The sequence below is a fragment of the Hippichthys cyanospilos genome, chromosome 9 (genome assembly GCF_059441005.1).
Source record: "Hippichthys cyanospilos isolate Australia breed blue-spotted pipefish chromosome 9, RoL_Hcya_1.0, whole genome shotgun sequence".
Lineage (NCBI taxonomy): Eukaryota > Metazoa > Chordata > Actinopteri > Syngnathiformes > Syngnathidae > Hippichthys > Hippichthys cyanospilos.
In genome coordinates, this window is record NC_142377.1 from 6,024,503 (window position 1) to 6,041,745 (window position 17,243).

The 17,243-nt window shown below is 39.4% G+C and overlaps 2 protein-coding genes across 2 annotated transcripts; one reads left to right on the top strand and one right to left on the bottom strand.

Moving 5' to 3' along the window:
- Positions 1 to 1,055: 1,055 nt before the first annotated feature.
- ilrun (inflammation and lipid regulator with UBA-like and NBR1-like domains) lies at positions 1,056 to 8,642 on the bottom strand. The gene is made up of 5 exons (XM_088424298.1): positions 8,322 to 8,642; positions 5,962 to 6,116; positions 3,006 to 3,203; positions 2,457 to 2,710; positions 1,056 to 2,138 (listed from the first exon to the last, which is right to left on the bottom strand). The coding sequence occupies exons 1-5, from the start codon at positions 8,477 to 8,479 to the stop codon at positions 2,103 to 2,105; spliced, it is 801 nt and encodes a 266-aa protein (XP_088280424.1). The 5' UTR covers positions 8,480 to 8,642; the 3' UTR covers positions 1,056 to 2,102.
- Positions 8,643 to 9,086: 444 nt separating this feature from the next.
- On the top strand, positions 9,087 to 11,848 carry snrpc (small nuclear ribonucleoprotein polypeptide C). The gene is made up of 6 exons (XM_088424299.1): positions 9,087 to 9,224; positions 9,937 to 9,979; positions 10,059 to 10,167; positions 10,254 to 10,313; positions 11,229 to 11,333; positions 11,419 to 11,848. Exons 1-6 carry the CDS (start codon positions 9,217 to 9,219, stop codon positions 11,535 to 11,537), a joined length of 444 nt encoding a protein of 147 aa, XP_088280425.1. The 5' UTR covers positions 9,087 to 9,216; the 3' UTR covers positions 11,538 to 11,848.
- Positions 11,849 to 17,243: the final 5,395 nt, after the last annotated feature.

Below are 17,243 nucleotides of genomic sequence, written 5' to 3' on the forward strand. Positions count from 1 at the left end.
TCATGAAACGTTGTGGACAAATAATTTTAAATTGTTAATTATTTTAAGTTATGGCAGTATCACGTATTACATTTTAATTGGTGATGTGGGTTTGATGTTTATTTGCTCCAGACAAAAAAAAAATTATATATAAACAGCATCTTTTGTAAACCAAGGTTATACCACATTATTTTGATTTAAAGAAGCTAGCAGTTCGAATCAACGTCTGAATCCATCCATGTTCATAAACGGGGCGTTACCAATTCTTCAATCGCTTGAGGGTTCTGTGATCATGCCCCAATTTCAAAAGTAATACATCCCTGATTTTTTTTTTTAAACAATTTTTGACTTCCCTAATCATTTAAATCTCTTTTGCCCTATTTTGCCTGAGGACAATAAGATCCCTTATAACTATGCACACATTAATAATTAGCATTGATCTACTTCGTCCATATGCTCCTTCATACGAGGAAAAAAAAAACCCCACACACATCACCTGATATGCTTGTATCCAATAAGCCTTCAAGTTTATACAGCTTGAAATTGGAAAATATGCACAGAAATGATGGTCAAATTACTCACTTGCCTCTCCCTGGAGTCCGACTCTCATTTTGTCGCAAAATGCTGTAAGTTCGAACCAGGAGATGCAGGAGAAGCAAGAGGATGAGAAGCAAGAGGAGAAGTGGTGGATCTGGTTGCAGATATACTTGGCACACAATTTTCATGAGCCCTTCCAAGAAAAAAAATGGACTGTGTGAGCAGAGGTCAGTCAACCCGTTAGCTACTGTGTCCTAGCAGGGAAAAGGTTTTCTGTCGTTTTCGCAGAAGTAAGAATTAATGTTAACCTTTGCTAACAGCTTCTGGAAAATGCTGCAAATTATGTTGCTGGGAATGCCTGTTTGCTTTAGTGTTTGAACCCATACTGGGTTTGCAAACTTTTTTAACTTTCAGGAAAGCGGCAACGAGACACCAAAGCATATCATAGTTTTCCTAAAAAGTTTTTAATGTAAAATTAAAGCAATTTAAAAATAAAATGACAGAGACATTTAAGGGGCTGACATCATGACTACAGCATGGCAACTTTTCCCATTTTATTCTCCATTCAAAAACACACTGTCAAAGCCTCTGACTGACAGGATGATAAAACTCACTTCCATGAGGACCATTTGGTGCGTGTTAAAACTCTTTAAAGCTGTGAACAACATAAACCTTTGGGGGGACGGAAGATGATGAATGTGTCAGTTCCACAACAAGCCCCCACTCAAAAAAAAAAAAAGCCTAAAAAATAAAATCACCATTAGCCATTGGAAATCATGTTTGTGCAAACAGCAGTAAAAGAAAATCAGCGCTGAATCTCCCTCAAAGCGAAATCAGCATCACTTTCTCCTCAAATTCATTGGAACACGCTTGAGATTTAAGTTCGATTTCTAGCACCACCTGCTGACCAGTACAAATAAATAACGGTGAATGATTCATGAACGGGTTTGAAGCATTCATCAAATATTACACAAGCACACTCACACCCGTTTTTGTGTAACTTGAACGCAACACACACGCATTCACACACAGAGCAAAAACACAGATGTGGAAAAATACAACCACTCACCAAGCAAAATAGACTTTTCCCACCCCATCACTTTTTCAACCCTTTGTCAAGACTTCCACACACTTTCAAAAGCCCACCCTAAAAACAAACACGCACACTCACATATTGTCCCATGACGTCACAGCGCGGCCTCCCCGTGTGGCTGGGTGCACTTTTGTCTTTGGGAGAGCTTGTCCATGCGGGGATTTAAGATACGGTTGACACCCAAAAAAGATGAAGTCAGGGAAGCCTTGAAGTAATTGGATACATGAGCATGAGGGTGACCCAGGGTGAATGTGCATACATTTTAAGGCCGACATCTTGTTGACATGTCTGAGCAATGGCCAGAGTGTGCGGTGAGCGTATGACCTGGATGCTCTGGGATGAAAGGGGGGAAAAAAAAATCTGAAAGAAGCTCCGTCGGCGGGACGTTCGTGCGCACACGATCCTCGTGCCAGGGGGGCATTTGTGGAGAGTCGTTAGAAAACAACAGTTCCTCTGCGCTCCCCTTTCTGAACTCCCAGAAATGAGGGCTACTCTAGCTCTGTCCAAACGGATAAGGTCCGTGAACGTCCTACAAAAAAAAAAAAAAAGAACAGTTAAATATACAGGGCAGTTGAAATATTCAATATACAATGTTTCACAACAATGTGCCATATATATATATATATATATATATATATATATATATATGAATGTTTCTCAAAAGACCAGTTTAATATTGAACCTAATAATATGGTGTGCTTGGTGATCAGATAAACACTTTTTTTTCCCAGAAAATAATTTATTGTCAAGAACAAAAATTTTTGTGGAAAAGCATTGAAAGTAAAGGACATTATACCCTATATGTAGAACGAATGCATAGATATCAAAGACGCAGCTTCGAGCATACCTGCCCACGCGTGACTGGCGTCAGATTGGCCTGCAGGCCATTGAATGTCCTGTTAGCGGCATTATGAGGCACCGTGCTCTCGTCGCGGCCTTCGCCGTCGTCTCGCTTGTTCTTCTGCGGCGAGGCGAAGGGGTTAAAGTCGTCCTGCACGTCGCGTTGAGGCTGCGTGTTGAACTCCGTCTCAAAAGACGACAGCTGCTGCGTGACGCCCAACAGGCCACCCACTTCCACGCTCAGGATCACCCAGATCACATCTGAACACAAAGGAGACACACCAAATGTGTTTCACTTGACATGATACATATCTGGCAGAAGACATACTGCACACATAGCAGTAGAAGCGATTTTACAACTTAGAATATAGAAAGTAAGTTCTAAAGGCTTCAGTCAAGATGACTGGTAAATCAGACAGATCCCACACTGAGTTACAGGTCTGTATAAAACAATTTAGAAAATTCCAGTTATGCCAGAAACACTCTTAATAAAAAGACATCGAGGTAGAAAAAAATGATAGCTGAGACAAGTTTGGAAAACTAATTGCACAGTTACCTCCATAGAACAAGCCGGTGGCGGTGCACATCCTCCACTGGCCCTGGTACATGCCAGGCGAGGCGGGACTCCTCATCTGCACGCTGACTTCGGTCACTTCCCGAGGCTCCAGAGACTTCACCATCACCGTGTTGACGTGGCCGAACTGGTCACCTCCAATGTACTTGAGGCACACGCCCGGCGGCCATGACTCTGCACCTATGGCGGTGAGGGAGACCTTCGCATGAGTTTGCAGACAAAAGGGGCTGGGCTACCTCAGCATATGAGTGACTTGTTTTGGGGTTGCCAGATGACCCTCTGCCCCACTTTGAGTTTAACGACCTTACAATTAAACGGGTTGGTAACGACTTTGTATCCTGAAAATAAACCCTTATTCTTGTTGGAAACTCAAACACATAAGAGATAAATTGGAAACCGCAACTAGAAATCCTAACACTGTCTCAAGACGAGTGTTGTGTAACTACTATTAGGTACTACTAACTGTTATAAATCACAATATTGTATAAGGCTGGCCTTAGTCTCCAACTATTAAGCAAACGCAAGCTAAAAACCTGTAAATATATTTATTGTCTATGACGTGGCACAAGTGAATCAAGAGTGACTTGCACACACTCTTGATTTACTTGTGCCACATCACAGGCAGATGCTTTCTTGAATATTTGTCTACCTTTTTGGTCGCTTGATAAAATGGAAGTTTGAGTAAACATTGATGTAACTCACGATCTGCATGAGAAACAAGGTGCATTAAAAGACCACTTACAAAGTAGAACATTTTCAAACTCTGGGAAAAAAAAAAAAAAAAAAAAAAAAACCCTCCATCAACGTCTTAATCGTGAATAACTACAATTATCCAAACAATGGGCTCTTTCTAACAATCTATGAAAGCTGTGGTTGATGTTACAGTATTCTCCTTCCTCCCGTGGCTGCAAAGATTCTGTTGGCCTCCCGTTGATGTGGCAAGCACCCCTGCCTGTTAGACGGGCAATTGTTAAACGTCAGTCAACCTTTGTTTCTTCTCCTACTACCTCCTCCAAACCAATAACACAGAGAAATTAAAACAAGACAACAAACCACTTAAAAAGCATCAGAATAGGTACAACAGATATACAAAAGATAGATATCACTCAGAGAAGCGTAGCTGCCACCGCAAAGTTCACACTAGCAACGCAACACGAAGCCGAAACATCAACAAACGCATCGCTGCCACAGGAGGGCGGACAAAGCCGCAGCCCTGACCATCACCCGGACCACCAGCGTCAAAAAAAAGAAAAAGAAACCCCCCCCACAAAAAATGGAATAAGCACTGACCACATTAAGAGCGAAACACCGATGGCTTGCAAACCAACGCGCAAGAAGGTTCCGTGAGACAAACTTTTATGTGACACAACCTTTTGTGCCGTCATCCTGCGCAGAGGCTTACTCCGTGCTCTAAGCACCGCCTCTGGTGGCCATCGGGCACTTATGGAAGCGCTGTTACATTTGTAATTGTTGTTTTACTTCCATCTGGTCATTTATTATTACAATAAATCATAAACTCACTGGGCTTCCATTACATCTTGCAATCTGCAACTTTTCCCAAAACTAATACTTGTGCGGTACATTGAATATTCAAAGAGATTTTACACTGCTCTTAAAGGCTTTAATGATAACCAATCAATTTTTGGTGCTGTAATACTGGTGTACAGCACGAGAAATACTGTGTATAAAAAGGTAAACAAAAGAGCACTGCCTGCTTTCCTATTCTTTCTTGGTACCGGCAAGACAAAAATACAAACAACATCACGCCACATACCAGCAACGTATTGCGGAGACCAACTTCAAAATAATTCCATCAAACATACATGGACGGCAATTCAATAGATGTAGACTTTTTGTTTAACGTTGCCTTCCATGGCTGTACTAAAGGAGTGGATGGCATGACTCCTGTATTTTTTGCCATGACATCAAAGCGCTACCAACATCAACACTGCCATTAAAAACAAAACATTCAACTGCATTAAGGTTGCTAAGAAACCGCTAATAACTGACCATATCATTGAATGATACAGCACAAGTCTCCAGCATTAGTGCTTGCCGCTCATATGTGTGTGTGTGTGTGTATGTGTATGTGTATGTGTGTGTGTGTGTGTATGTGTATGTGTGTGTGTGTATGTGTATGTGTGTGTGTATATATGTATATATATATATATATATATATATATATATATATATATATATATATATATATATATATATATATATATATATATATATAAAATCTGTGTGTGTGTGTCAGGGGTGTCCAAAATCCAAAATTCTCGAGGGTTTGGTCAAACATTTTCATGTCGGTGAATCCATGGTCAGAATGTTAAATGTTATGCATGCAATCGTTCAACGATATTTGAAAATGTTCAAAATGTATTCATTATTTTGTTAAAAAAAATTCTAATTTGTATTTTTAATTTTTTTTTGATAATGGAAATAAAATGAAGATTAGTTGTGAGGTACAATTTCACTCCTTTTGTCTGATGTTTTAAGTTTCGGTTTCGTTTCAATACTGAAACTAAACTGAAAAAAACAAAACAAAACAATTATACTATAACCCTAAACCTGTGTTAAAAACAACACCTCTGTAATATCTTACAAGGTCTTGTGTAACGTTAACATTAAATGCAAAACGCCATAAATGGGTTAGTGAACGTAACTGATTTCACTGCCCACTTTAAGCAACAGATGGTTGAGTACACTGTAGCATCACAAGTTGGCAGGCGATATACTGTAGTATTAGTCACAAAAACATATTTTTGATTTAGCTGAAAGTAATAGTCAACACTGTATATTTTGAATTCATGTTTAAAAGAAAGAAAGAGACAAAAAAAATTATTGGTGCCAACTAAGCAGCCATGACCCTCTTATTCATGCGCATCCATAAAAAAAAAAAAAGTTACCACATTAGAATGCCTACAGCTTTCAATACCTGAGTTCTGTATCCTCCATGTTTTTGTGAAGGGCGTGTCCGGGGGAACAGACTCCCCTTCTCCGATCGTCACGTCTTCGACAAACGACATGGACGGCGTGTTGATGCTGGGACTCTCAAAGTCATAATAAGCCCCGATGGCAGCCTGGAGGTTCCTAGTGGCAGTGGGAACAGATGTCAAGGGTGACGATGCCATTAATTCCAGCGGGAAATTTTTTGCTTCACTGTCAAACTTGAAACATAGCCCACCTTTGAAACCATAATTTCAAGCATGAAACTTGACTTAAAAAATGTACAACAAAACATGAAACAAAAGTTTAAAGTTTGAATTTGAATCTTTAACCCCTATTTTGGAACTAGGGGTGTGGCGCAAAAAATAAATAAAATGAAATTGATCCGCTCTCTGTCGCTTCCATACTATATCAGAGGCGCGCTGTGCCATAACATCATCACCCAGCCCATTCTGGAAACTCAAGCCGGCGAGCATGAAAACAAACAATGGAGGAAATTCAAACGCCCCCGGCCACAAATGTGAGTGCAACGTTTCACACCGCCGTCAACAAATAAAGTTTGACCATCACTAATCTCGTGATTGTTTATGCGTTAGTCTTTTCCTTGTTGCAGGTCACAAACACGTTGAAGCAGTGATACATATTTTTGCCGTCTTCCTACTAAACAGATTAACAACGATAGGAATAAATAACAGTCATGTTTTTATTTTCAGTCGCCTCACAGGCGACAATCTACTTGTTCGAACGCACTTTTATGTATCCCACGCACGCACATGAATTAAATGCGCTCACACAAACAAAATGGCACATGGTTCATCTTTTGCCCATGCTCTCCGTTTACAGTAGATGTTCACTTGACAAAGTTTATTTTCATACCTTGTTTGTCATAAATGTACTGAAAAATGTTAGGATTTCGCATTTGGGCCACAGTTCCTCACATAATGTGTTGGTCCTGCAATTCCCTGGAAATGACAATGTATCTTGTTCTACCTTTTTTTGTTGTTGTTGTTCATCTTATTTTATACTCGGGCTGCACAATTGTGTCCAAAATAATCATCACTATTACGTTGGTCAATATTGAAATCACGATTATTAATCACGATTATTCGCAATGTTTGGTCAAACGTCAATTTATTGCCCTTTTTAACAAGCAATATGTAAACAAGGCTTCAAGGCCTGATACCACCGATGAACAATTGCTTATGGAAGTTCGCCGGTACAAAGACGTTTATGATTTGGCTGAAAAGGACTTCCGTGACTTAAATAACATAAACACGGGTTATCTGTGGTCCATTGTTTGTTTCGTAATGGCTAATGCTTATTTAAATTTTATTTTTAGTATGACTCTGCATGCTCATGAAGTTCACTCCACAAAATTGAGATACTGCAATACGCTCGGCTTCCTGCCTTGTGAGAGACATCGCATTGGACTTTCTGTTGACCAGCACTCACGTACTTGTATTCAACACGTTGTAATAACAGTACAGTTATATCATTTGATATGATCAATATATTAGGCGCACCGGATAAGGCGCACTGTCAGCTGTTGTGAAATTTTAAGGCTTTTAGGTGCGCCTTATGGTGCAAAAAATACTGTAATCTTTGTTTCAAGCCCTTTGTGATGCTGGAAAAATTGTCAACCCAAACGTACTTGGAAGAAACCAAAAAAAAAGCTAATCGCTGCTTGAAATCATTTGAAACCCTAACTCAAAAATTAAGCTTGAAACACCATTGCTACCTTGAAATTCTTAGAATGTGTTGAAGTTCTGCTTTGAAAATGCTAACACTGACTTCACACACTAAATGTGGTTTAGAATTTAACGACCTGAGCCTGTGAAAACACAACCCTGGCGACTATTCTCGTTTTGTGAAAGCTTCTCCTCCAAATGTATGAATAATTTTTCAAAGTAGAGCAATTAAATGTAATTGTAAGTCATTAGTATCTCCAAAGTGGTGGTCTATTTTAATTTTTTAAAGAGCGACTTGCTTACCGCCACACATCACGACTGATGACGTCACCATACGTAGCGAGCGTGGGCTGACGTAACGCCGAGCGAGTGGTAGCCTGAGCGCGGGCTAACTCAAGCGGGCGGCTCACGCGCATTTAATTAAACCCCCATCGGCGGGAAACTTGCGTGTGTTTGAGTGTCAAACTTTTCCGTTTAATGTCCCCGTTGTACGAGTTGAAATAAACCGAAACTAACTTCGGGCTGAGTGTCTCGTCTCCATTTTATTAGCACGTCAACGTAAGCTAACAAGCTAATTTATGCTGCTAACTCACAGTCCAGTGAAATAACAACACTCGCGCACCCGCGGGGCCATCCTCCTTTGCCTCATTCCCGCACTCACCAGTTGGTCATGTCCAGGAAGAAGGCGCAGCCGGCGGGGTTGAGTTGGAACCCCAGCAGCCTCTGGAACTCCGTGATGAGGACGTCCTTGTCCGTGGTGCCCATGCAGCTGAACTTCTGCATGAGCTCCGCGTCCACGTCCATGTCCGTGCCCTCCATGAGGGTGACGGAAGAAGCAGGGAGGAGGGCGGGGTATGGGGTGGGAGGGTGGGGGGCAGCCTCTCTCAGTCGGGTCCGAGGCCTAGTCTAGCCATAACAAGCTGCTCCGCCGCCACAACAAGCCTCAATGCGCATGGCAAGACCAGGGGGACGAAGTTTGACGTTGCAACAGCCCAGTGCGTCACGCGCGCCAATCCGAGAGTGGGCGATGGCGTCATCTGTTGCTATTTGCAACCTTCCTCCGATTGGCCCATCATTCAACTTCTTAAATTACCTTTTTTTTTCCGAGGAACTTCTGTTTAGTGAAAACTGAATCTCGCGGTGTATGCTAATAGTGGAACATAACAACCGTCTCCCCTTCCAAAATGTTTTTGTTTAGTGTGTGAAGGAATTAAGCAGTGATCGGGACTTTCCACTGTAACCACGCCCGATTCCCATAATTTTTCATTTCTGCTCAGTTACATCCACGCGGACAACTATTGCACCGTGATCTTGTTTTTAAGAAGAAAAAAATGATCTCAGCAAAATACTGACCTTGTGTTGCACCATACAACTATCGCATGTGTATTTTATATTTTAAATATACTATATAATAAATAAATCCGTAGACCGAATCGTTTTGCGTTAAGCATCGCGTTAGGTTCTAGTAGGAACCTAAATGCAGCACAAGTTTCTAGTCGGAACCTCTGTTGGAAACATCCGAGTGGCGCTTTTGTATGCCGAGTCCTTCTTGAAACATGCCGAAGTAAGTCGTTCTATTTTTGTTGTAATTATATTCTTGCTAAAGTCGTATAAAATGTGACTCCAGTATTGACGCCTAGTACGATTTAGTTTAGAAAACGAGTAAACGAATCGACCGGTTGTGTTTCGAGGCAACGCAAGCTTCTTCCGTCGCCGTCTACGTTCTGGAGCGAAACCTAGTTCACTTGGGGTTTTTTTCTCCACTATTTGAGCTGTTTTCTACTCTGCCTTCCATTACTAATATTGTCCCTTTAATACAACAGAAGTGTGATCTGGTGACGTAGATTTAAAAGCAAGTGGGACCAGCTGAGTAAATTTCGTCGTTTGAGCTACAATTAGCGGGAACACACGCAGGCTAACTTCCATTGCTAGTACAAACGCTTTCGACTAGAGAGAATCTCGAACCTGAGGCATCCATTCCGAACTTGCTCACTTAACGTTTCTTTATTTTAAAATTAACCAAAATGTAGCTGGTTTCACTAGCACAATATTTGATGCATTTTCAGCACCATTATGATAAAGTCATGAAAACTAAAATAGTTGACTTATACGTAATCTGTTTGTGAAATGCTTTTCCGTTGCGGTGTTGTCCCTAAATGTGGATTTAGAATACATGGTTTGAACGATACAAATAGAGTATAATGTAATAATACTACACCGGCTAATTTGCTGTTCATAGTGGTTTTTGAAAGGGTAACATTTTTGCAATTTCATAGGTTTTACTGTGACTACTGTGACACCTACCTTACACACGATTCGGTAAGCGCAACATCACGATTTTCCACACAAATTAAGACATGCTTCTATTGAAACCTTCTTCTCTGGTATGATTCTTCAGCCATCGGTAAGAAAGACCCACTGTAGTGGGAGAAAACACAAAGAAAATGTTAAGGACTACTACCAGAAATGGATGGAGGAGCAGGCCCAGAGCCTGATCGATAAAACCAGTAAGCACATCAAGATTTTGAGACTGTCTGGGATCAGAAGGCTATTTGGAATAAATACACAATAATGTATTTTATTTTGTTTACAGCGGCTGCTTTTCAACAAGGAAAGATTCCCCCCACGCCATTTGCGGGTGCCCCTCCTCCTGGTAAGTCAGCATGGATTGAACCTTGTAACACACACACTGCACTTGTTTTATTCGAACTACATACTATTCGAACTGCATGCAGCTTATCTTCTTAAAAACAAAGTGTGGAAGAAAGACAGACTTTTGTAGATATCTGCGTTAGCCAGTTGAACAACACAATGTCACAAAACATATTTTTTATTGGTTGTTTATAGCTGTGCTCTGGTGACAGCATGGGAGACTCTTTTTCACACCACCGCTGCTGCTGTTGCAAAGCAGACATGTTCCAAATAAGTCCAACATGGGAACATTTCTTTGTTTCCGTTTCTTTGTTCAAGTTTTTTGGTCATTCGTTTGAACTCTTTCAGTGCCAAGCGTTATCAGAAAAGGAGATCTCTAGAGCCAGTTTATTTAGCATCTTCACTCATTTTTCAAGGCCGACAGAATATTGTATGCTATGTTTATGTAAATATGGGTGGTATCAAATGAAAGCTTGATTTCCATTCCTTACTTTGAATTGCATGTAGGTAACAACTGTGTTGTACGTGTGGAAATAATGCCTTTCGATGGTCACAATTATCACTACAGAGCTCAATCGGATTATATTAGGTAATCATTAATCAAGGGCGTGAGCTACCCTCCATAAAACAACGTATTTTGACACCAATTTTATTGATCAATATTTATATTTTAAAAGATGAGAATTGTCATCCATGGCATTGAAAGAATTAGGATTTAAACAATGCAAAAATATATAAATCAATGCAAACATTTGTACGCATTTTACCATGCCCATAACTGACACCCAGACACTCACAATGCGCAAGCCAAAACCACGCTCAGATATTGACACATATTCACCGTCAAACATACTACATTATGGGCTGCGAGGATGGTGTCCAGAAATTCAAATTACAATGTCTTGGTTCGATGCAGGTGGTCCTCCACGTCCAGGCATGCTGCCCACACCACCTATGACTGGTCCACCCATGATGCCAATGATGGGACCCCCACCTCATGGAATGATGCCTGGCGGACCTGGTATGACCTTTGAAGTGTGGTTAAACTAAACCAGTGTTTAAATTTGAAGATTTAACTTGCATATCTACCGCATGCCCCCTGGCAGGAATGCGGCCACCGATGGGAGCGCCCATGCAAATGATGCCAGGACCGCCTCACATGATGCGACCCCCTCGACCCATGATGATGCCGGTCAGGCCGGGCATGATGAGACCGGACAGATAAGACTAGCATCAGTGGTATTTGCTGCTATTGTTAGGCATTGTTGCCACAAGGAGTCACTGTTGAGTGAAGACACCACAACCTTCATTTTCGATGCAAAATTTCAACTTTACACACATTGTCTGTCGCGTATTTATTCCTACATAATACCAGACTTTCAACTTTGATAAAAGACATCCTTCAGCTTGTGGTTTCCTCATTCTACAGACACACCTATTAAAACATGACCTTTTGTTTTTTTATTGCATTTTTTAAATATTTTTTTTTCTTCATATTTTACTGCTTTGAACAATAAAGCAGCTATTAAAAAGTCATGCCCTGTCAGTCTTTTCATGTTCTCTGACCAAAAATGCACATAATGGAAACTTGCATTATTACTTTTGATGCAAGCTATCACAAAACAAGTATACAGTAATATACTGTCTTCTTACAAAGATAATGATCTGTTTGTATTGTTTGCGGTTGCAGTTTGTTGTGGCGCGCAGTACCGTTATGGATACAGGCAGACTGAGCATACAACCGTGTCTCACCATGTCACAAAATAGCACAACGAACTGATAACTAGTTTTGAAACAGGTGACTTGAAATGATTCAAACATGGTTTTGGGAACAAAACATATTCACAGTAACTCAACATTATTACAATTTTCACTTTTGCTGGAGATTGGCTAAAGAAACAGGAAGGTCCTTCTTAGCTTCTGACACAACAAGAAGTGGCTCTCTTCGTGTTTGGCCCATATTCCTTATTTTTTAAGGAAGGATGCATCAAAAAGTTAATATTTTATTCCTTCAATACTGTCGCGTATTATGTAGCTACAGTAATCGATTAGTAATGACATTATTCACCGATAGATGGCGCCATAGAGTCATAAACGACAGACCTAATTACATGTGCCCATTAATGCAACCCTCTATTAGTACGCGACAGTGAAGTCATAATTACAGTAAACATTTGAATGAAAAAAGCTGCAGCCTAATTATTAAACAATTCAATAAAAAAAGCGGAAGTATTTTGCTAATGGATTGTGTCTTCATGTTCCGGAGCTTAGGAAACCGTGCGCCACATCTGTCACTGACTGTACAGTTCTTTGGAGACTGCGCACATGGATTTTGTCACATGATGGTCACTGAGCACCACCCACACATTCTCACGTTCATGCACATTTTATGCAAAGTGTCTATCACGTGACATGGGAAAAACTGACTTAATGAATATTCAATGTGGAGCCTTTCTTCCTATAAAGGGGTGACAGACTGTTTGCAGAAAGGAAGTGTGCTGATAACCATAGAACCCAGAAATGGGAATTCGAAAAAGGGCCAAACTGATACAACTAGGTTAAAGTATAGATAGATAGATTGATCAACATGGACTATTAATCGTGTAAGGTAAATTAAGGGAAACTTGAAAGGTTATTAAAAATTAAATATTGTGTAAATTTTAATACGGTGTCCCCCAAGGCAAACGGATTAAAAAAAGAAAAAAGGTTGTGAGCAAACTTTTAATGAATACTGCACGCTTAATTGTAATATTTTGTTTTGCATTGTTTGTTTGTTTTTTTTTGCACTCCTGGGAGTTAAGATCAGTCGTCACGGACTCCTTCGAAACTCCTTTTTGATTAAGGGCTATACAGTGGACCCCCGTGTTACAGCGTCCCTGGCTTATGTTTTTTTTATGTTGCGATGTGGAATACAGTGGGCCCCCGTGTTACGAGATTAATCCATTCAGCGGTTGGGGTCATAAGCTAGCCTTGCCTAGGCTACCCTTACTAGGGAATATGGGCATAACAAGCGGCACCCAAAGGTAAATAAATCTCTTTCTATATTTTTTATTTATGATGTTTTCTGATTGTATACATGTATATTATATATACGTAGCACTTACTATACTATTTTGGTATCGATTTTGAATGTGTATGTACAATTTTAATGTTTTTACCTGGGGTTCGAAACGCATGAGCTATTTAACATAGGTTTGGATTGCCTGTCATATGGTGAATTCGCCTTACAAGCCCAACCGTGGAACGGATTAATAACACGGTGGCCCACTATATAAATAAATTTCACTTGATGAGAAAGCTTTTTAAATATAACATGCACACGTCCAAACTACAACCAAAAGAAATTATACATATGATTTTCATAAATTTAAAATTATTGCATAATTTTGGACTGGTTCTTGTGACTTTGGGAAAAGACAGCAGTCTGCTTTTGGATACAGCTGCTGACATATGAATATTTAACACGTCTATTTATAAAACATGTCCGTGCAGCAGCAGGTGAGGGAAGAGAATCTCATCCAGTGTCCACACAGTGCCCCGTGCTGATGGGTGGCCCACCAGGGGGGCACAAGGGTGGTTTGTGGTGGCTGAGAGGAAGGCAGGCTGCACTTATTGAAGCAGAAGATGGGGGAAATTGAGCTCAAGTCACGTTTAGGTGTTCATGCAGAATGGAGGAATTACACTTGTCAGATCAAGTCATAATTTTACACTTCTGACCTATGAAGAAAATTTTTTGGTTGTAATTTAACAAAAATAATGTTGCAATCCTTCAAGAATTGTTTTTTTTAATGTAATTTTACAAGACTAAAGCTCTTCCTCATTCCTCACATGCTTTAGATAGACAAGCATACTTTGTTAATCTCAAGACAGAATTTAAGGCACGAGTGAATGCTTGCCAGAAAATGATTGTAAATATGGTGTCCCCCAGGGCTGACTTTTAGGTCCTCTCTTTTTTAAATAACACTGGAAAATTAAACGTTTTACAATGATTGCATTCCTTTCAACATTAACATTTTTAGAAAAAAGCTGTATTGTAATTCTTGAGATGATCATCTTTTAGATATGTCATAATCTTACAAGGCCTAATGGATTATTTACAAGGTCGATTAAAAAAAAAATCACAAGAATAGAGTATTTTATGTACATTTTCAAAAAGAATTTACAGGGATATACTTTTTCAAACTGGCTTTTAATATTGTAAGTTTGTTCTTGCAAAATGGTTGTATGATTATTTATGGCCATTTTTTGGAATATGTTGTTCTATAGCCTCTCAACAATGAACATATAACATTGAAATCTTCTGCACCGCTTATCCTCACCAATGCCAGGTGTACTGGCATTAATCTCAAGCGACTCTGGGAAATAGGTGGGGTCAATTCTGAACTGGTTCATTCAATTCATTAAATACTCTGATATCACTCTAATGACAAATGATATCAAATAATACATTTTTGGCGGTCAAAGAACCCAATAAAAAAAACTTTGAATTTTAGAAACCAGTGCGTGACAATTGGGATGTAACTACAGTTCACATTAATTGTGCCATCAGAAAGGCTTTACTCATCTTTTCTTTGAAAAACTAAACATTTTCTTCAAGTATTTTAGCAGTGCCGTTACTTCGGTATAGCACTCTTCAAAACCCATTGAAGCAGTTAGTAAGTTAGTTTGAAGTGGTTGGGATGAGAATCAGCAATAGCAAATATGTGACTATGGTCTTCTCAGGAAATGGAGTGCCCGCGATCCTTCCTCGAGCAGGGGATGAATGATCTTTCCCCAAATGGGAAAAATTTTAATTTCTTGGGGTCTTTCTGAGGGAAGAATGAAGCGGGTGAATGACAGGCAGATCCGAGCAGCATCTTGCAGTCATACGGAGTCTGTCTTGAGGAAGGAAGTGTTGAGCCAAACGGTGTGGATCACAAATCCACGCTCCTACCCTCACCCATTATAATGACTGAAAGAACAAGCTCACAAAGTGGCTTTGATTAGTTTTCTCCGCAGAGCGTCTGGGCTCTCTCTTACAGGTAGATGCAAAGCTTGGGCATCTGGGAGGGCCTTGGTTACATTTGGCTAAATTTCAAATTTCAGTGACACCGATTTTGAGATATTTTTGTTTGTCGACATGGAACTAAAAGTGGAAAAAGCTTTTCCATTTTTCATGTGGCCTCAACTTTGATGAAGAGCACTTGAATGTTTTATCTTCACCTCGGACATATGCTGCATCTGGTCCCGTGCACCGAGGAAAAGCACTTGCAAGTTTGTGTCACTACTCATGCAAAGTGTTCCTTCCCACACAGGCCACATGTTCACTCTAAAGAGAATTTTGTTGTATGTATATAGGTGGCTCGGTGGTGCAGTGGTTCACACGTCCGCCTCACAGTATATATATATATATATATATATATATATATATATATATATATATATATATATATATATATATATATATATATATATATATATATATATATATATATATATATATATATATATATATATATATATATAGTAGTAATCTAAAATTTTATTCTTCTCAGATTACAGTTTACTTTTCGAAAAAAGTAGGATTTTTTTTCCCCTAATTTAACTGCATTCTCACTTAGCGAAAAATAACTAAATGTAACCAAGGTGCACAATTAGCAGTTTAATTGATGATGATAACAGCAAAAAGAAGCTAAAGTGGGAAATGTTTTTCCCCCGAGCTCAGAGGCCTCAATTATTGTTCACGTTTTCCCTTATCTCCTGTGCAGACATTTTCTTTTTGTCCCTCCTGTCAGTCAACAAGTGAAAAACTCATTTAGCATTTAATGGAAGCGCGCCGGCCGTTATCGTACTGTGTGCCAATCTGCTTAGCACTGCTGTCTTTTCTTCAAAGTCAACACGCTTTCTTTCTTTTGTAACATGTGTGTGTGTTTTATGTTTTTTTATTCAAGTTCATGTGTGAGAGTATTGAACAAAAAGGCATAAAGCAGCACCATTAACGGCGACATGACTCAGCTGTGTTCTCTTCAAGTACACATGAAAAAAAATTAAGTGGTTTCAAAGAGAGTTGCTCTGCCAGAAATTATAAAATAAGCCAATGCTAGTCACAGAATAAGCAGTATTTTAAATATGCAATAGGACATCTTACACACAAATTCATTATCAGAGACAAATCTTAAAAGTACCGTGTAAAAAAAAACAACTTCATGGCTCATTTTCATTTTCATTTATTATTTCAAAAGTGTAGCAATAATTTTACAGGATTTCAAATTTCCTTTTTAAAACTTAAACTCAATTTTCCTTAGAAAAATTGGCTTTTGTAGTTATCATTCATAAGGAAAAAAAATGCAATTTTACTGTCATAATTTGTGAATAAAGTCATAATCCCATAGGTATTCATGACTTCATGTTTCTTTTTTGAAGAAGAATTTATTTATGAAAGTATTTATCAAGAATAGTCATATTTTCTCCCTACAGAAATCATTTGAAGGGAATCCCGTAGTAATTTCACAAGACCAATTTATTTTCAAAATCTTGCAAGAATAAATTCACAATTTTAAGAGAAAAAAATATTAGTCTTAGAAAAATCAGATTGTCCTTTTTGAACAAACACAATCATGTGCGAAGTCACAGTCCTATGACAATAATGTTGAAAACGTGCTTTTTTACTTTTATTTGATAACTTATTGTCACAGCCTGCGAGCCCAGCCACTTCATTCTTCCATTGACCAGTTCAACCACTTTCCAGTCAATCAGATCAAATTATCAACAGCTGCTACAATTTGTCATGCACAGCATAAAAGCCGGTCTTTCCCTCCTAGTATTTGCCCGATTGTCTTGATGTCATATGCCAAGCTTTCCAGCAACCTACTCGGCCTGCCCGCCCATGTTCCGACTCATCCTATAGATGACCATCCACCAGCCCGCCAACTACTCTTGCCTATCCATGTAC